The 19,143-nt window shown below is 57.3% G+C and overlaps 6 protein-coding genes and 3 non-coding genes across 9 annotated transcripts; 4 read left to right on the forward strand and 5 right to left on the reverse strand.

Annotated features, from left to right (window-relative positions):
• Nucleotides 1-1,520: 1,520 nt before the first annotated feature.
• Nucleotides 1,521-1,613, reverse strand: EHS24_004349. Its single transcript has one exon. It is a non-coding gene; the product is annotated as a tRNA-Ser (tRNA).
• Nucleotides 1,614-2,752: 1,139 nt separating this feature from the next.
• EHS24_004350 lies at nucleotides 2,753-2,855 on the reverse strand. The gene has a single exon. It is a non-coding gene; the product is annotated as a tRNA-Arg (tRNA).
• Nucleotides 2,856-3,499: 644 nt separating this feature from the next.
• Nucleotides 3,500-5,416, reverse strand: EHS24_004351 (uncharacterized protein; the record flags this gene model as incomplete). The annotated part of the gene is made up of 1 exon (XM_028619936.1): nucleotides 3,500-5,416. The coding sequence occupies one exon, from the start codon at nucleotides 5,414-5,416 to the stop codon at nucleotides 3,500-3,502; it is 1,917 nt and encodes a 638-aa protein (XP_028478908.1).
• Nucleotides 5,417-5,458: 42 nt separating this feature from the next.
• EHS24_004352 (uncharacterized protein) lies at nucleotides 5,459-8,863 on the reverse strand (the record flags this gene model as incomplete). The annotated part of the gene is made up of 9 exons (XM_028619937.1): nucleotides 5,459-6,299; nucleotides 6,339-6,548; nucleotides 6,588-6,764; nucleotides 6,808-7,053; nucleotides 7,100-7,250; nucleotides 7,288-7,351; nucleotides 7,414-8,622; nucleotides 8,670-8,685; nucleotides 8,736-8,863. The coding sequence occupies 9 exons, from the start codon at nucleotides 8,861-8,863 to the stop codon at nucleotides 5,459-5,461; spliced, it is 3,042 nt and encodes a 1,013-aa protein (XP_028478909.1).
• A 565-nt stretch (nucleotides 8,864-9,428) lies between these two features.
• On the forward strand, nucleotides 9,429-10,926 carry EHS24_004353 (uncharacterized protein; the record flags this gene model as incomplete). The annotated part of the gene is made up of 8 exons (XM_028619938.1): nucleotides 9,429-9,598; nucleotides 9,647-9,709; nucleotides 9,750-9,924; nucleotides 9,966-10,048; nucleotides 10,084-10,199; nucleotides 10,236-10,570; nucleotides 10,606-10,678; nucleotides 10,721-10,926. 8 exons carry the CDS (start codon nucleotides 9,429-9,431, stop codon nucleotides 10,924-10,926), a joined length of 1,221 nt encoding a protein of 406 aa, XP_028478910.1.
• A 58-nt stretch (nucleotides 10,927-10,984) lies between these two features.
• On the reverse strand, nucleotides 10,985-12,699 carry ALG2 (Alpha-1,3-mannosyltransferase-like protein; the record flags this gene model as incomplete). The annotated part of the gene is made up of 5 exons (XM_028619939.1): nucleotides 10,985-11,762; nucleotides 11,801-11,990; nucleotides 12,027-12,400; nucleotides 12,505-12,598; nucleotides 12,636-12,699. The coding sequence occupies 5 exons, from the start codon at nucleotides 12,697-12,699 to the stop codon at nucleotides 10,985-10,987; spliced, it is 1,500 nt and encodes a 499-aa protein (XP_028478911.1).
• A 201-nt stretch (nucleotides 12,700-12,900) lies between these two features.
• DIS3 (exosome catalytic subunit dis3) lies at nucleotides 12,901-16,086 on the forward strand (the record flags this gene model as incomplete). Its single annotated transcript, XM_028619940.1, has 5 exons — nucleotides 12,901-13,033; nucleotides 13,088-13,266; nucleotides 13,310-13,529; nucleotides 13,570-13,823; nucleotides 13,873-16,086. 5 exons carry the CDS (start codon nucleotides 12,901-12,903, stop codon nucleotides 16,084-16,086), a joined length of 3,000 nt encoding a protein of 999 aa, XP_028478912.1.
• Nucleotides 16,087-16,398: 312 nt separating this feature from the next.
• EHS24_004356 (uncharacterized protein) lies at nucleotides 16,399-16,875 on the forward strand (the record flags this gene model as incomplete). Its single annotated transcript, XM_028619941.1, has 4 exons — nucleotides 16,399-16,473; nucleotides 16,518-16,608; nucleotides 16,655-16,808; nucleotides 16,848-16,875. The coding sequence occupies 4 exons, from the start codon at nucleotides 16,399-16,401 to the stop codon at nucleotides 16,873-16,875; spliced, it is 348 nt and encodes a 115-aa protein (XP_028478913.1).
• A 1,344-nt stretch (nucleotides 16,876-18,219) lies between these two features.
• EHS24_004357 lies at nucleotides 18,220-18,291 on the forward strand. The gene has a single exon. It is a non-coding gene; the product is annotated as a tRNA-Arg (tRNA).
• The last annotated feature ends 852 nt before the right edge of the window (nucleotides 18,292-19,143 follow it).

Below are 19,143 nucleotides of genomic sequence, written 5' to 3' on the forward strand. Positions count from 1 at the left end.
TTGGCGGGGGTTTGCATCTCAGCTGACCTCCAAGCACCGGCCGACCCGAGTCTGATAGGCTGCTGCCCGCGTCTGCCCGCATGCCCATGGCGTGATAAGACGATAAGGCCTCGGTAGCGATGCGTAAGCTCTGCAGGATGGGTGGGTGGCGAAAAGAGTTGGAACTTTGTTCCACACGCGACGTGTCGTCTGCGTGGTGCCGGACCATATCAGAAAGAGGGCACTCCTTGGTTGTGCCAGATGCCATGTCATGCAGTGCACCGTGCGCAGTGGGAAATAGTGATACGCGATTGCCTGGGAACAGTGAAAGGAACTGGACACACAGCTGGCAGAGATAGCAACCACCCAACCGTACATGGGGGGTTACTCCATGGATCCATGGGATCAACCATTCCTGTGATTCTCAGGCCGCTCCACACGACAATCGCCACCGCCGAAGCAAATGTATCTTTTAAAAGCTGGAACTTTTGACTCCAGCGTTCGGTGACGTCGGCATAGCTCAGATCCATATCATAGATCTGATGCTTCGGACCATGCATACCATCCTGTTCGGTTCTCCGGTTGGCACTTTGCAAAGGACAGGGAGTACGACCTCCCTCACAGGTGGCGATTCGATAATCAGCCCACCTCGGTGCCTCTTCACGTCCAGAAACGTCAGAACCCTCCTTTGTCTGGCATTAGTCTGGGCGTACAACTTCGAGTGTCAGGAGCTTTGAGCCTGCTGGGGAGGCCAGAGGTACCGAAAGATGGGCATGGCAATGACGGAGGATGAGGATGGGACGGGATGGTTATGCAAACGTCACATGATGTATCGGGCGTGCCTTGATTGAGAGGCCACTGCTGGATGCTGGATATCCACTCCATACGAGTGGCGTCTAGAACTGCCGAGCTACCCGACTCACCGTGGAAAGGGGCTTGGCGCCGGCACTCGTATCGACAGCATTGAAATCCCGGCTGGCACCATGAAGGGACGTTGCAGGTGGCTCGGGTGATCGTGCGATGGGTCGTTGATACAGTATGCAGACTGACAGTCATGTCATCACTTACGCGGGTTTGGCACGCGTGGCCCAGTATGTATTAGGGGTGTACCATGAGAAACACACTGCTCCTCCACTAGTCAATCGCGTTAACTTGCGTTTGGTGGGTCCGGGGTTATCCGTTCTGGCGAGAAACCCATAACGCCATGATCTGGCGCGGAGACCTGGTCCTAGTTCGTTTCTCACCTTGGTGGCAGGGGCGTAAGCCCCAACAACTCCTTCCTCCTCGCCCACGCTGTTCAGTTGTTTCACGGACCTGCAGCCATCCACAGCGTACATACAGCAGCGACTCAAGAGTTGCATGAAGGCATACAGGCATGGAAACGAGAAGCAGCCACCTCACTATATCTCGGGCGAGGCGGCACCAGGACAGTGGCCGACTGACGGTTCACTGCCAGAGTCTCCTTGTGCGGCCTCCCCAACAACAAACAGCATAGGAGATGGCAAAAGGAACACGCTCTCGCGCGCTTGTTCGTCTTTAGACGACGCTGGAGAGATTCGAACTCTCGAGTGCAAAGCACATTACCTGTCATGACACATAGCAAGGTAACCCGATAACCACTACGGGACAGCGCCCTTGCTGTTCGGGGGTTCATCAGTGAGAATATATATAGCTAGCCATTTGCACTCAAGTTTGGGTCACTCGACGGCTCAGAGTATGCCTCTCCGCCAGGTCTAGACGCCTACATTGGTCTATGTTTGAGCGTCCAGGAAGAGCAGAATGGTCGCAAAAGCAGTGTGAACGTGTTGCGCGTCGCAGCTCTGTAAATGATTCAACGTGTAACGTGTCTCGTATTCAGCGTCAGCCGTGATCTGCGAGTAACTGCAACGACTTGAAGTCTAGCTCCAGCACTCGATAGCCAGAGAGAGCAGCACAATGGTTCTTGAACTCTGAAACCCTCAAGACAGTAGACACTGAGATCTCGGAGGGGGGGCACCGGAGCGTGGCGCTGACAGAGAACTGACATGGGGCATTGCAACACACAGTTCGCATCCCCCATGCTCCTCCGGGGGACAAGCATGAGCGACCCATGGCCATCCTTGCAGTAACCTGGAATAACGTCTACAGTATGCAACCTCTCGTCGAGGAGGTGGCACCTCTGCGGAGCCATGGCACTGTGGTGTAATCCCGTTCGAAATTGGCTTTTCGCCCATCGCCCATCGTCCTCGCTGATCGTCCTGTATCTATGCCAGTTTCACTGGCCGGTGACTGCACAACTCCTGTTATGAGTAACAAGGTCTCTAATTATGACCTTAGTTCGGGATCAGTAGATTAGAGACGCAAATATGGTAAGCTGTTCCGAAGGAAGCCTGCGGGAGTTATTCTCCCGCGCTCGGCTTCCGCCACAGAGCGAAAGGTGTGGTCACCGCACGACCGACTGCTGCCCCCGATTCCGAGATACCACCACCCCTATTCATTGCAAGAGGGAATTTAACAATGTAGGCGAAAAGGCAGCACACATACCGGTGGCTCTACGACCTTTCTCGGCCCAACAATGGCGTTTTACGGCACCTTTCCAGTCTTCGACAAGTCTGATGACAGCGCGATGAGAGCCTCGACGCGAACCTCTCTCAAGCCCGCAATGCTTCACTGATCCTCTTCGTACTTTGTACAGACCTAGTAGTCGTATAGGGTTTTCGATAGCCCCTCGCAGATTGCACATACATGCATGGGGGCGTCCAAAAAGCATGATCTACTGTCGTAGATCATCAGCAACCCACTGTGGGGATCGAACCCACGATCTTGTCCTCGTTTTCTGGTGCACAGGACGTCCTGCGTCCTAGGAAAGACACGCCGTACCACTGGGCCAAGCGGGCGAAGCACGTGGTTTTGCGCCCCAGCAAGAGCGCCTTCGGATAGGCAGGAGGCGAGAATACGCCACTGAAGATGTGGGGGGGGAGATAAACACTTTTGCGCCTGTATCTTCTTCTACATGGCCGACGCTGCACGTGTGATACCTTTAAGGTGCTCTCAGATGTTCTGAGGACCCACATGCAAATTTTGGTAAGGATCTGAGCGGCGGTTGACGAGAAACATGGGCCGGAGCAGAAGAATGTCCGTGAGGGCAGGAGGATGTTAGCAATCAGTGGCGGCGCTCACTGGGCGGGGCTCGGCAGGTCACAATCAGCGAAGACTGCCTGCTACGACTTCTAATATGCATACATGCATGCATGTCGGCGACCAAGTACTGTGTGAGGTTCATTCATGGATGCGGGGGTGGGTGGGCACAAGCATGAAGACGGGTGGATGCATGATGAAGAACACACCCCAGAATGTGGCCGCCACGAGCATCACACTCATCTCTACGGCCTCAGCTGCCTCACTAGTAGCTCACAAACCCGAGTTCCCACATGGAAAGTCATTGGATGTTCACATCACTCATGGTGAATATACATGTCATGCTATGCTAATGCTAGGTATACACAAGCGCACAAGCGCCGTCATGTCTTCATGCCACCATCTAGTCCGAGTCCAGACTAATGGCGCTCTCACGCGTGCTGCCCTCATTCTTCTGGCCACCCGCAGGGAGCGAACGGCCACCAGGCCTCTTCACCTTCTTTTCCTTTGGCGCGTCCTCGTGGGCACCGGCTGGTCGCTTGATCCTGCTGCTGTAGGTCTTGGAGTCGGTGCGATTACTGCTGCCAGCCTTGGTGGCCTCGGCCTCAGGGCCACGCACACTGGTCTTAGGGGCGGTAGGTGGATGGTTGCCTGTCGACTTGCGGGCCATGGACTTCTTCTTGACCGAGGGCTTTGGGGGCACATACTCGTCATCGGCATAATCGTCGGTGTCATCGATTGAACGCGCCTTGGTACGAGTCACGCGTGGGGAGCGTTGCGAGTGGGACTTGGTCGGGGACTGGGGAGCGGATTTGACTCCCGTGCCGGGTGGGGAGGAGAACAAGTCGTTGAGGCTCGCGTTGCTGGTATCCGCCTGCTGACGGGCTGGGGTCATCGGACGCTTGCCTCGTTTGCCTTGCTCGTCGTCAGAGTGCGAGTTCAACAAGTTGCTCCCGTCGCCCTCATCTTGGCGCGGGGAAGCGACATCTTCAGCAATGGTGGGCTCTTCAGCAATGGTGGGCTCAACGTGAGTCGGCCCGACGTTGCTCTGGTCTGGTTCACCCTTGGAGTCGCCCGACGCAGAGCTGTGGCGGGAGCTCTCAGGAAGTGAAGTCGATTGAGGGCTTGATGGGCTGCGAGACTCGACTGTTGCTGGTGCGTGGTGACGAGAGTGATGCTGCATCTTGCCCAGGCTGTTACGCCCCTTCTCGCGTCGAACTGGTGCAGTCGGGTGGGAAGGACTATCGTTGCGACCCAAGCCGGCAAAAGGCGAAGGCGGAATGGGGGCAGACGGGCCGGCGGGGTCGGATGCCGGGTCTGGCCTAGGTGATGCCGCTTGCTTGGGCCGAGGCGATGACGCGTGGTGCTTCCGTTGAGACATTAACTCGTGCGGCGTGGTCACCTGGAAGGTGGAAGGGATACCTCTCTTGAGATGAGGCCTGGTCTTCTCTCGATCCTCGTTCTGTGCTGCCTTCTTCGACTCTTCAATCTTGCCAGCAATGTCGATTGCGACATCCGAGTCCGAGTTGCAATTGCCTTCCGAAAAGGTCCCAGCCTCGGCACGAGCAAGTGGGTCGTTCAAGACGTCGATCGGAATCTCATGTGCCAATTCAGCAACGACAGTATCGGGAACACTGTCCTCGACTGTCACTGGTTCTTCTTCTGACTCGGAATCGGAGAGCACCGCAAGTGGCTGGGTGTTGTGCTTGGGGCGGGGCGGGGACATCTTTAACAGGTGGTGTTGCGAAATGTCCGCAATGGATGGTGGCTCATCGGCAGTGTCGAGGTCGTCAAGTGCCGGTGGCGGTGGGCTACCTTTAACCGGCGAAGTGACAACTACAGAGGCCTGCGAGCCTGGAACCTCGGGGACCGACTCCTTGGATGCCGCACCCAATGCTTCTTGCTTGCTCACGTACTTGGCAGTGAGGTCGTCGATAGTGAACGCCCAATCGGTGCGGAGCTCCGCGGTCTTGTTCTGCGCCCAGACCTTGTCGCGCTCGATCGTCCATGCCTGCCTCTCGGGGGCACTGGGCTTGGGCGGCACTTTCTGCCTGGTCAGCTGCAAGTCACGATGGGCCTCGAGACTCACTCCTGCAAACCCCAGGGTGCCTTCTGGATTCTTCAGAAGCATGTGGACGTAATGGATGAGAAAGACGCCGCAGTCGGAAAAGTTGGGTTGCTGAGGAACCTTGACGTCGACGTAGTGGGCAGGGGTCATGTCATGCGAGATACTGAGCTTGTCTCTCGCCTCAAACTCTAGCCAACGCCTGAGGGTGTTACCCACAGCCTTGTGGGGTGAACCAAGGGAATCAAACGTCATGATCCAGGTTCTGTGCGTCAGCTAGTGCCATGCACCTGATGCTTACTCGTCGCTGTTCCAGATTTGACGATCAACCAGTTCGGGGGCCTTCGGGGTAGCAACTACGTCGGCCTTGGGGGACGGTCCACGTTCAGACTCGAGCTGCGCGAGAGCAACAGGATTGTCCTGGTTTATGATCATCTGAAAGTCGAAGCTCGCGATCGGCTGAGGAGGAGGAGAGATCTCTTGAGGAGACGGAGCCCGAGAAGGAAGAGGCAGGTCCACCGACTCGCGCTCGGCCATGCGCTGCTCTTGGCTCAGTGAGAGCTTTTCAACATGACCCACGAGAACTTCCGAGTCGGAGGACACGGCAGTGGGGTCGATCTCAATGGCGTCGCCGTCACCTCCCTCGGAGTCGGAAAGGACAGTAGGGCGGTCGATCTCAATGGCGTCGCCATCACCTCTCTCGCTCATCACGTCCAGAGGGTCTTTGGAGTTATCACCGTCCTGCGCCTCTTCGGCTTCTGCAGTTGGTGATTCCATGTGAACAGTTGGAGTTGTCTGGGACGAATCGATATCGTCCTTGGTTGAGATATTATCGTTGGGCAACGCGTCATCCCTGGGTGATGTAGTGTTGGAAGGTGCGGCGCTGTCCTTGGTCGACGTCACATCGTCCTCGGCAACTGTGGCGGCAGCGGCACGCGTGACGGGACGATCGGTCAGATCATCAGCCTCGACCACCGCTTTGGGCTTGAGAATACCCTTGGGGTTGTAAATGACGGCGAGGAACCAGTGGAACGACTCGTTGATAGGCACAATGAGGAACTGCTTTTCGAAGACCTTGGCAGTCTTGGTCCACTTCTTGACAGTATCGTACGCGGGCCAGTGGTCATCGGATGCCTTCCTAAAAGGAGTTAGAGATGGAATGACGACGGTCACTTACGTCTTGTCTTTCTTGGCTAGACGCTCATAGAAGAATGAGTTGAACATGTGCACGTGCACATCAGGAGTGCGCTCGACAGCCTCATTAAGTGTGAAACGCAAGCCAAACTCGAGGAAGACGTCGTTCAGGAAGTCCCCGTCTGTAAGACGGTACTTCTCGCCCTTGGTGATGTTGACGTCTACGCGGCCTTCAGGTGGATAGGGGAACAGGCTACATACATCAGTTCTGATGTGACGGAATTTAGCTTACAGGTCGTGTTTGTCGAGACGAGGAGATTTTCGGTGAGGCGGAGCAAGGGCGGTAATATCAGAGTCATCAGGCTCTTCCTCCTCCTTCTCCAAATACCGCGAGGGGTGTGGGGCGCCAGAGGCCCGGGTGCTGCGTCGAGGCCGGGACATGACAGTGGTGCTGTTGCGGTCCGTACCACTATGAATCTGTCAGACGAGCAACCAGTACTAATGGTACTTACAATGAAAGCTTGGACTGGCGGCCGTCTTGATCCCTCTCCCTCTCCTTCCCTTTACCCTTGGCGTGGAAGGCATCCGAGTCCGTCCTCGAGCGACCGCCGTTGGATGAATGTGCTGCACGAACAAGTGCGGCTTGACTCGCATGAGAGGCCGCCGCACTCCTTACCGGACGAGGCCTGATGGATGGTTCGTCGTGGAAGTTTGCAGGGTTGTTGTACACAGTACGGAAGGTCGCAATAGCACTCGCACTGGGACATCAGCACGGATTAGTGCTTAAGCAACCTTTCAACGCACTCGACGTAATTTAACCGTTGCGCGCAGTCTTCCTGGTCCACGTCCCTGCGGAGCAGGTCATTCTTGAAAAGATCAATAAGACGCTGTAGAAGTGGCGCGCTCGCCTGCTCCGAGGCAAGGTGGAGATGTATTGACGTGCAGTTTGTAAAGGCTGGCGTTCAGTGAAAGTACTGGAAGATTGAACTCACTGGTTTCTCGCCTCTGGTCAACAACGTTGAACAAGCTCTGGAGTTCTTGGGTCCAGAGTTCTGTCTTCAACAAACAGAATGGGAGGGCGCGTAGGTTCCTGGACACCTGATTGTCAGCCCACATACAATCGCTACAGCGAAACGGACCTCAATTTCCTGCACACATGCAATGGGAATGGCCGCCATGGCCGACACACCGTTGGAATCGGCCTTGCGGTGCAGTTCCAGGAGGCGGCTTGTTGCGTTGAGCGATACAGCGCTCAGTCTGGCCTTATAGTTCGTGCCGTCCTCGTCCACTAGGAAGCAGAATTCAACTGCCGCGGGCACGTAGTTGCTGACGTTCGATGATGGGATGTTGATGAGTCTTCTCGGTTTCTGGAGCGGCGGTACGGACTCGGCTTGGGCCGTAGTGCCGTCCTTCCTTTGCATAGCCCTTTTCTTCCGATTCGCGCCTTGGCCGGATGGCGCAGCAAAGGAGGAGGAAGTCGTCGCCGCCGCCAACGGCTTTCGTACCGTAGGGCCCCCCTTGCCTTTGGACTGGTCAGGGATCTCGGGATTGTCTGGGGTAGGCGTGAACTGTTCGATGGGTTCCTCCGGTTCTGGACGGTCCTCGACGGGCTCTTCTTCCTCTTCATCGGAGTCAGAAACAAGCCTGGATGAAAGGGCACTGTTCAAAACAGTGCGCTTTGTGGGACTGGACTGCGTGTGACCATTGGCTGGGTGCCCCCGATGGTTGGAATGGTTCGAGTGGTTGGTCATAGACGGCCTGCCCACTGTGCTGCTGTTGCCATGGTGTGGAGCGTGCTCGGCAAATGAGTCGCTGCGTGTTCGCGGTGGAGGTTGGTTCTCCTCGCCAGACGAGACGCTTAAGCAGGTAGGGGTTAACTTGCGGCTCTCTCGGGAGCTCTTGCCAGCGTTCGGTGGAAGCTCATCTGCCTTAGAACGCTCACGGCGTTCATGGTTAAGCTTTGGGCGAAGAGCGGGCAAGGCCGAGGCGACCTCGGTCGGAGGGGAGGAGGGAGGGAGTTGGCGGCGTCGTTGGCGAGAGGGACCGGGCCGAGGCTCCTCGTCGTCGAGATCGTTGTACATTTCCTCGTTCGCGTTCTTGGGCGTTGATGGTCCCCACATCTCTGGAAGTTGATGTTGCTGCCCGGAGCGAGACGCAGGACGGCCTGGGTCGAGATTCGAGCGGCGAGGCTGGCGCATCTCTGGCCCATAATCTGGTGACGACCTGCGTGGTTCACGCTGCCTCTTCGATGGGCCAGTATGAGAGACCGCAAACGGTGAGCTGTTGTTCTTGCTCTTGCCCTTGTGCGCCTTCTCTGCTGCTAGTCTCTGCTCAAGTCAGCTCATGTTTGAATGTAAACGGAGGAGGTGCGTACCACGGCCCTGCCTTCCCTGCGCGAAGTTAGTACGTTGACATTGAACGGGCGCGCCGTGATGCTCACCTCTCGAGGCCAAAATGTGGCTTCCTCACGCCAGCCTTGTGTACCTCGTCGGACCCCCCTTCCTCTCCCATACTCGCCTCCCTGCTGGTCTGCCGGCTGGGTTCTCGGTGGACGGAGTTGTATTCCATCCTCTGAGCCGGAGGGGGATTGGCGAGGTCGTCAAGCTGCGCGTTGGTGAGCTTGAGTAACTGTGGGAAGCAAGGGCGCTTAACACGTACTGCTTGATTATGCAGCGTCCAACGTCATGTCGCGGCCAGCGGCAGGTGAAGCAGAACAGACGGACGGAGAATGGGAGGAAGAGGTGGAGGGTGCGAAGGTTCGCGGACGGTAGTAGCGGCAGAACTGGCAGGGGGCGGGGACCAAAGAGGTGTGCTGTTGGAGACTGGGAAGGATGGGGGGGTTGTGACAGAGGTCTGGAGATGGGGTGTGTGCGATAGGTGTGGCCGGTGTGCGAGGGAGAATGGGCAGTTGTTGATGACGAGTTATCCGGTAGGGGCGCGGATGGGATCTTGGTGAGCGCGTCGTCGGGCGACCATAACCATTAGGGCAAATGAAATATTCAATTTGCCACCGGTGGCGTTGACTAACCCGTCCACTAATCCTCAATCACCCATCCACCCACACCCCAGCCAAACATCTGCCAACTCAAGCTCCCCATCAAGTGACCCTGTGCATTGGTGCATCTCAAAGGTCATGCAAGAAGACTCTCTGCCAGATGCAGGCCCGTCAGAGCAGCTCGAGCAGTCGGCATGGCCGGCCCCGCCCCAATACAACTGGTCGGCTTCTCCGGGCGTCATGACGTCGGTTGACGCTACAAATCTCAGCTCAGAGGTGCAGGGTTGTTTCTTTCGCAGCGCACGATGGTATGTAGATGGATGTTGTAATATGTGGTAGCTATCTGACTCTTCAAGGACGGCAGACGCGAGCTCTGTGCTTACAACGGCAGAGGACCGTGTGCTGAGGGTGTACGATATGTGCGTGACACCACCCGAGTCGACGAACTGACCTCCGCAGTGTCTACGACGGCGACGCACCTTGCTTTTCAACTGCACGCGAGTTGCCTCAACCTGATGCTATCAATGCTGCACTGTGGTACCCATCAGCGTCAGCCCATGCTCCCGAGACCTTTTGCTTTGTAGCCAGCACTCGAGACTCGCCAGTGCGGCTGGTTGACGCTGGCGATGGACGAGTGAGCTTCCTCAATTGACTCGGACCCAACCTAACAGCCAGATACGCGCTTCGTACCCCATTGTGGATCATCGAGAACGCTTCATCTCGCCTCATAGCTTTGCGTTCAACACCACGGCCACTAAGTGAGTTGGCTCGCTGATTCCTTGCTGACCCCGAGACTGTATTGTGGCTTTGAGAACGCCATCGAGGTCCTGGACATTGCCAGCCCAGGCTACCACAACTCGGACCGGCTAAAGATGGGCCTTACTCGAAAGGAGAAGGGTGGTCAGAAAGGTGAGCTTGTCTGGCCTGGTATGACGTTAACGGCAGGTATCATCTCGGCTCTGGCATTCAGCCAACACATGCCTGGTGCCTTCGCCGCAGGATCGTTCAGTGGCTCGGTCGTCCTTTACGACGAGGACACCGGTAACCGAGCCGCAGGCCACTTGTACGGTGTCGAGGGTGGAGGCGTGACTCAGCTCGTGTACCATCCCTTGGACCCCAATACGATCTTTGTCGCCTCGAGGAGGTCGGATTCGTTACAGGCGTATGATCTTAGGGACACGTCGCAGCCCGTTGCACGCCTGGAGCGACCAACGTCGACCAACCAGCGGATTTGGTTTGATGTGGATCCATGGGGACGCTGGCTGGCGTCTGGAGATGAGGTGAGCTCGGTATTGGACCGCCAACTGACGAGAAGAACGGCACAGTGCGGATCTGGGATATCGGGTCGCCCTCGTACGATGCCGTTGCGGACCTCAAGCTTCACAATGGTGAGGTCGTCCCTTGCATTGTCCACAACTAACCTCTTCCAGACGCCGTCAACTCTGTCCAGTTTCATCCCTTCAAGCCACTCCTTCTCACCTCGGCTGGATCGCGAGCCTTCCTCCAGAGCGAGGACCTCGAGTTGTCATCTGACGAGTCCGACTCGGACTCGGACTCGAACGACGAGCCAGCACCCATCTCAATCAAAACGGGACCCAAGGACAGCCGCATGGCCATCTGGTCCATGGCAGCATAAATACTACTGTAGCATAATGCAATCTCTCTCTCTCTCTCTCTCTCTCTCTCTCTACCTTCTACTGCCCTCCTTTGCTGCCCAACTTGGCGGCGAGCACGAGTCCGCCGAGGGAGAGCATGATGAGGGTAAGGCTATACTTGATGAGTTTGTCTCCCATGGACTGTTGGGGTTCGCCGAGCCTGACGGCGTCGCGGCACGCCACTTCGAGTTCACGGCCGAGCGTCTTGGAGCTGAAATGGTCCCGCACGCGCTTCTTCGCCGCCTCGGCCACCTTGGCACGCTGCTGGTCCGAAACGTTGATGAGCGAGGCGAGGGCCGGTGCCCATTCGTCCGCCGTGGGCGAGCGGAGGAAACCCGTGCCATTACCTGTGTCGTCCTCAAAGTCGACAACTGTCTCGGTGGGGCCGCCGGTGTTGCACGCCAGAACGGGGAGACCGCACGCCATTGCCTCGATGGGGACGATACCAAAGTGCTCGTTCGTGGGCGTGTACAAGAGCGCGAGGGTGTGGGGAGAGAGAAGGAGGGCCGAACGCTGCTCGGTCGTAAAGTTCAAGATGAACAGGACGTCGACGTCCTCGGCTGGCGCAGCTGCGGTGGGCGAGGTGAGGATGTGGTAGGTGAGGCCGAGCTTGTCACACACGGCCTTGTTGGCCTCCAGGGTGTCGACGTTGTCGTCCATCGAGTCGTCGTAGCCGCCTCCGATGACGAGGCGGAGCGCACGTGCAACGTCGGCCGGGACCAGCCCACCGTCCTTGATCCTGGCAAACGACTCGATGGCGAGCGCAACATTCTTCTTTGCCTCAAAGCGGTTAAAAGACACCACAGTTGGACGGCCACTGGAGGTCAGCTTTCCGCTCACGATTTCTTAGCTCACGAGACGACAAGGTCCACGCCGTCACCAGCCTTGGCCTTGGCCTTGCCCTTACGAGCGGTGGTGCCCTGGTACGCGTCCACATCGATACAAGGGTAAACAACTCGTGGTGGGTTCTTTGCCAGAGAAGGAAAGGCAGCAGAGTAGACGCGAGACGAGAACTTTGAGTTGGCAAGGATGACATCCGATTGACCTGGGAGTTAGTTCGGCTCCTGACGCCCCAACTCACCAGTTGTGACCTCTTCGAGCTTGTCAATAGGCCAGCGGTAGGCACGCTTGAGCAAGCTGACACCCTTCTGGCCACCGAGACGCGAGAGGTCCACACCGCCAGCGGCACTGTCCTCAGTGATGCCCCAGCCGCCACTGAGGAGCTTGTCGGGGAAGTGGCAGTAAAAGACCACTGGCGTGCCAGTGAGAAGGCGGATGAAGGGGACGCAGACAGACTGCTGGTCCACGATAAAGACGTCGAAGCGTCCCAGAGGGGAAAGTGGGTTAAGTGGTGTCGCTGGGGAAGGGAGGACCTGCGAGAACCACAAAAGGAAGGTAAGAAGAATGTTGCGCAGGATGGAGAAGACAATGGTCATGGGCAACCGGGGGTGCAGGCTGCGTGGCAGTGACGAGCCGAGGACATGGACCGGGAGGGTGCCTGCTGTCAGATCAATCTACAAGAGAGTGGAATCTCACCATTACGAGTCTCCTCAAAGCACCTTGCCGGGTCGTGTCGCGATGTGAACATGACGACCTCGTGGCCCAGCTGCTGCAACGCGACAGCGGCGTCTACAACGAGTCGCTCCGCTCCGCCTGAATGTCAGCTGCGTCTTCAAGTTTTTTGGCTCACCAATTCCAAGATCTGGGTGAATGAACCCTATCCTCAGCTTCTTGCTGGCCACAATGTCTGCCATGGCGGATGTTGAATGGTTGCTGGTAGTTGCAAGATAGTCAAGGATGAAGCAGGTCACTGCGGACATTGACAGCACGGCGCCGGTGGAGGTATTTAGCAGGGAGGATTGAATAAACTCGGCGAGCGAGATTTCGTCAAGGTTGCTTACAACTCTTGAGTCTTGCCACCTGCTTTGCTCCATTCCATCACCGCTACAGCAGTCATGGCAGCAACAGCAACAGCTGCCTCGACCTCGGCAATCCCCGAGATTACCATTCTCAAGCGCCACCGCGAAGATTTGCCGCTGGCCCAGAACAAGTTCCTCAAGAAGACAGCAAAGGGCAAGGTCCTCCAGTGTGAGTCATACTCTGCCCGTCAGTTCGGCCGGCACACTTGCTAAAGCTCTCCAGTCCTTCGTGAACGCTACGTCCGTGACGACATTCCCTGTGGTTTTTCTGCGTGCGCTCTCTGTAATGAGTTCCCGGGCTACCGCGCCGTGCTTCCCCAGCGCGGCTACGCGCGCCATTCCAAGTTCACTGGCAAGAATGGCCACTGGCTCGTGATTGACACCAACGTTGTGCTCCACCAGGTATGCCACTATTGGGCGTGTTCAACTTTGGCTGACATTTCAGATGGACTTGTTGACGGCGCTGCCGCCCCAGCTTCCCATTATTGTTCCCTCCACCGTCATCCGCGAGACGCGCCACCGCTCCCTGCCCTTGTTCAACCGCCTGCAGCAGCTCGTCCTGGACGAGGACCGCTGTGTGTGGGTGTGGTGGAACGAGGAGAGGCGTGAGACTGCGACATTTGGTGTTGAGGAGAATGAAGTGGTCAACGACCGCAACGATAGGGGTGAGTTGGGCGAACAATGGGCCGATCTGACATTGTTTAGCAATCCGCCAGACTCTCCACTTCTACCCCAAGCACCTGTCCGAGTCGGCCCATGAGGCACCCGACCTTATCCTCCTTACCGATGACCGTCGGAACCGCGAGCTCGCAAATGCCGAGGGTCTCATTGCCACCAGTACCCGTGACTATGTCGACGGCCTCCAAGGCGAGGTTCGCGACCGCCTCGTCGACCTTGTTGTTGGTGGTGTCGATGAACGCGAGCCGACCGACCGTCGCGCAAGGCGCATTTACGATGAGGTGGGTGTCGTAGGGTGACCAAGATCTAACCCAACAGTACCTTCCCCAGGAGACGTTGAACGTTGGTGTCAAGAGCGGACGTTTCCTCCAGGGCCATTTCAATGCCGACCAGTACAACTACTTGGAGGGCACTGTCCGTTGCCACGGCATGAGCAAGCCTGTTCTCCTCGTCGGTCGCCAGGCCATGAACCGTTCGGTGGACGGTGACCTCGTTGCTGTTGAGCTCCTTCCCAAGGAGGAGTGGAAGGCGCCAGGCGATGAGGTTCTTGACCAGGACATTGCGCTCAAGGACGACGATGTCGAGGGTGACGAGGGCGCTGATAGCGAGGCTATCAAGGAGAAGGAGGAGCGCATGGATACCGCCGAGGTCACCAAGAAGGCCCCCAAGGAGGTCCTCCCCACCGGCCGTGTGGTCGGCATCATGAAGCGCAACTGGCGTGCGTACGTCTGCCACATTGACCGCTCGTCGCTCTCCGAGGCCGCCCTCACCTCGCTCTCGCAGCAGACCATCTTTGCCACTCCCCTCTCGCGCGCTCTGCCTCGCATCAGGTTGCGCACTCGCCAGGCCCCGGCTCTTCTTGACCAGAAGATTCTCGTCAACATTGACTCGTGGTCGGTCAACTCGCGTTACCCCGACGGCCACTTTGTCCGTGCCCTGGGCAAGGTTGAGAGCAAGGAGGCCGAGCAAGAGTCGCTCCTCCTCGAGTATGAGGTTCCCTACCGTCCCTTTGGCAAGGCCATCCTTAACTGTCTCCCCAAGGAGGGCGACAGCTGGGTGGTCCCGGAGAAGAAGCCCGAGAACCTCGAGTGGCGCGACCGCGAGGACCTGCGTGATCTTCTCATCTGCAGTATCGACCCCCCAGGATGCCAGGACATTGACGACGCCCTCCACGCCCGTGTGCTGCCCAACGGCAACATTGAGGCCGGTGTGCACATTGCCGACGTCTCGCACTTTGTCCACGCGGACAACCCCATGGACTCGGAGGCCGCTTCGCGTGGTACGACCGTCTACCTCGTTGACAAGCGTATCGATATGCTTCCCGAGCTTCTCGGTACCAACCTGTGCTCGCTTCGTCCGTTCGTGGAGCGCTTGGCGTTCTCCGTCATTTGGGAACTCTCGCCTGATGCCAAGATTGTCAATGTGCGCTTCACAAAGTCGGTCATTGCGTCCAAGGAGGCCTTTACCTACGCCGCTGCTCAGCAGCGCAAGGACGACAAGGCGTTGAAGGACCCCCTCACCGACTCTATCCGTCTGCTCAACAGCCTCGCCATCAAGCTCAAGGCCGGGCGCATTGCCGCGGGAGCGCTGTCTCTGTCATCGCCCGAGCTCAAGATCCACCTGAACTCGACCGAGTCGACCGCGCCCATCGACGTTGAGCAGAAGGAGCAGCTCGAGACCAACTCGCTTGTCGAGGAGTTTATGCTTCTCGCCAACATTAGTGTCGCCAGGAAGATCCAGGAGGCGTACCCGGCCACTGCAGTTCTGCGTCGCCACGCCCCGCCTCCCAAGACCAACTTTGAGGCGCTGCAGGACATTCTCCAGAAGCGCAAGGGCATGACTCTAGATGTGTCGAGCTCCAAGGCACTCGCCGACTCGCTCGACCTGTGCATCGACCCCGAGCTGCCCGAGTTCAACACCCTCGTGCGTATCATGGCCACGCGCTGCATGCTTGCTGCCGAGTACTTTGGCTCTGGCAGCGTGTCCAAGGAGGCATATGGACACTACGGTCTTGCATCTGAGATTTACACCCATTTCACTTCGCCCATTCGTCGTTACGCCGACGTCCTCGTCCATCGCCAGCTGTCCGCCGCCATCAACTACACGCCTCTGCACCCGACGCTCCAGTCCAAGCAGCACGTCGAGCGCGCGCTCAACGTCGTCAACAAGCGCCACCGCCTGGCGCAGATGGCGTCCCGCGCCTCGGTCGAGTTTTACGTCGGCCTCGCACTCAAGTCGCGTACCGAGGGTACGACCAACAACGCCGTCCGCGAGGAGGCGTTTGTCATCAGGACGTTCCGTAACGGTCTGGCCGTGTTTGTGTCCAAGCTCGGTCTCGAGGGTCTCATCACTTTCAAGCACGACACGCACGAGTTTGACCCCGAAAACTACCTCATCAACGTGCCCACGCCCAACGGTGGCTCCAAGCAGATTGCGGTGTTTGACCGTGTCAAGGTGGATATCTCGATTGAGAAGGACCCCAACACCCAGCGTGGAAAGGTGGTCATGACGCTTGTGGAGCCTGTTAGCTCTGTGGGCCTTTAGTGTATGCATTAGATCTGTCTCTGGAGGTTTTGTGGTGTTGCGTTGGTGGCGCGGCCAACGGATTGGGTTGAACAAAAAGCGGCGAGGGCTGCTGATGAAAACTGTCGATGAGGAATGACTGATGATGATGGGATGGCGGTGTCCTGTGTGGCTTCTCTTGTGTTCTCAAAAGGGACATGAACAGAAGTATGGAACCATCAGTGAATGTGACCAGTGGGCCAGTGATGGCCAAGCATGTGCTCTTATGCGTCGAGATTCAGACTAGTTCTTGCCCGTCTCTACGCTCCCTCCCTCCGCCGTACATTTCACACCATGAGCATCCCAGAGTCAGGTTCGGTCTATCCGTTCGGCCACAACGCAACTGTCTTCCTCTACCCTGCACAAATAGTGAGCTTGCCAGTGTGTCGTGTTCCACCCAGCTGACAGTCCAGCACTATGTCTTCAGCACCACGGAACTGTTCGGCCGCTCGACCTGGGACGGGCTCTACAAGGACCTGACAGACGAGTTGTGGCACTATCGGGGTACGTAACTTAATCCTCGCTTCTCATTCTCACACCACTGCTCCAGTTCCTTCGATCTGGTTGGAAGAGTCCATCCGCGACATCCAGGGACAACAGTTCAATGTCATGGACATCCACATTGTCGCTCCGTCGATTGCAAAGAACAGGTGGGAGCATTCGGCGAGGGAGACCATCCTCCGGCATGCAGGATCTGCACCAGCGTGAGTTTGTTTTCGTGACAGAGCAAGGCTGATGGTTAGGCTCTTCATCCTCCATCATTCGCAGTAGTCGAGGGGCGCGTTTGGTTCTCCGATGCATTGTCATTCCGTTGCTTCGATACCGGGACGCATCCTGGTCGAAGCGCGAGCTTCGCACTGACCCGTGTGACCGTGTGTTCCACGAGATCTTTTGTTGGCCTAATGTGACAAACTCCAGCTTCAAGTGCACACTTTTCTTTTGTCCTGCTCACCTCCTACTACAATGAACTCCCCACCATCCCTCCCACTTCCCCTTCTTCCTGGTATGAGCGTGCGTCCTCCCCTCCTCTGAAAACACCGCTAACAACAGCACACTATCTTTTCTACCTTGAAAGTGTTCGACGAAGACGAATGGAAGCAGATGTTTCGACCGCTGTGGAGGGCGCTCGTTCCACTAGGTGGTCAGCTACACCGGACCATGATCAAGCTAGTCGCGCTGATAACTTCAGTCATGTTTGTGTATCGCGAAGAGACCTTTCGGACCATCGATCGCAACTTCTTTCGAACGGCGTGCGACGTCAGCTATGTCACGGACGTCCATGTCATTGCGCCGCGAGAAATCGACGACAATTTGGAGGGTATAGTTCAGCTTATCCTGATCAAGCATACAGGCCAGTGTCCTTTGTGAGTGCTGCAATTTATGGTAGAGTGCGTAACTGGACTGGCAATGGTGCTGATGAAAAGGAGGATGAGTCTGGCATAGCGCGAGAGAGTGACGCGCCACTTTGTGCCAATTGTTCTTTTATTTTCAACCGTGTGCCATGCCTGTGTTTCCAACACAACTTCCACGTCTACCATTGCCTCACACTCCTTCGGCACTTTGAGAATAGCCGACGGTGAGTGTGGGACGAGTGCATTGCCTTGTGACGTTGTTGTGGGGATGACGGGTGGTGTGAAGGGCGCGCCAGGCGACAGATGTGTGGCTGTGCGACCCAGACATCCCAAACGCCCTTGCTGGCCGGCAACTGGGGGCCGGGTGGTCGCGTCAGTCAATCATCGCTCCTTCTATCCCACCCTCTTTCACCATTCACCCATTAACTCTTGGAGACCTGCTGACCTCGCAGATGAGTACCAGTACAACCGCTGTTGAGCGGTCAAGCCTCCCCGTGTTGGACCTCGCCGTACCACCACCATGGGAGGCAAATGGGGACTCGCCCCAGAGGCCCGTTCGTCTTTCGCGAATTCACAGGCCCCTCGCCATTGGATTCATCTCCATCATCTCCACCGGCCACCGGGCCACCCACCCCCTTAGAGAAGATGCTCGTGAGTCTTATCGTGAAGGAGCCCCGCGCGCATGGTTCGCCCGTTCCGAGCAACGTGTGATGGGGGCGGAAAGGGACGCACCCGCAGGCAGCCTGCGACCAAAAAAATCATCGCCCGCTTGGCCCAGTGGTACGGCGTGTCTTTCCTAAGGACAAGATCGTGGGTTCGATCCCCGCAGTGGGTTGGTCAGTGCATCGCAGATGCATGACAACATCTTTTGGCTGGTCGGTGAGGGTGGAAGAGAGCGAGAAGGTCGCACGCAGGCAGAAAGATGAAGGATGGACGGGGATGAACGGCTCGAGATGGCGCTGGCCCGCGGTGGTTCCATACAGTCTGTTGTGTGTTGCCTGGGGGCAGGGCGCTGGGACAGACCCCTCCGTGGATTCCGTAGCTAACACTGGGCAGGCTGTGTGTAGGTAGGTAGGGCTGGGGATGGCTGCTGCGGTTGGTCCTACCGGTCGTCAGCGGCGGAGACGCATAATAGAGCCGACGACGAGAAGTAGCAGTGACGGGACGAGTGAGGGCCCACTTGGACTTGGAGGGAGGTATGCTCTGCGTGGGGTATCAATAACCTGTTTCCTCTATGTAGGCACTACTGCTGTGTTTGTGCAAATTCGGTAAAGCCTTTGCAAAGGGGACTTGTACCGTGACGAGGTGGCGTGAACATGAGTTAGTGCGGGAGGTGGAACAGGTAGTTGTATGAGATGCCATCTGGTCGGAGCACGGAGCTGGCCATGCCACGCACTGGCCGAGGAGTGTTGTTGGGGCGATTGGGTGGGAGACCTAGTCATCTCAAAGTGGTCTGCACAGCACAGTCTGCGCGTCGTGCACATGCATCAGCGATAGCTGCGTGGGTTGTGTCGGTGCCACAAACATGCCCATATGGGGGCCTTTGCCCACTGCGGCGACCGCCGCCGCCGAGAGTGTGCCTGCCATCCGGCTACCACCTTCCGAAGTCCGGGGCATGCGATCCAGCATCATCCACGCACAAGTCTTACCATGCTCTCTTGTTCTCTCCCTCTCTCTCTCAGCGTCA

This window comes from Apiotrichum porosum, assembly GCF_003942205.1.
Source record: "Apiotrichum porosum strain DSM 27194 chromosome Unknown scaffold_2, whole genome shotgun sequence".
Taxonomy (NCBI): Eukaryota; Fungi; Basidiomycota; class Tremellomycetes; order Trichosporonales; family Trichosporonaceae; genus Apiotrichum; species Apiotrichum porosum.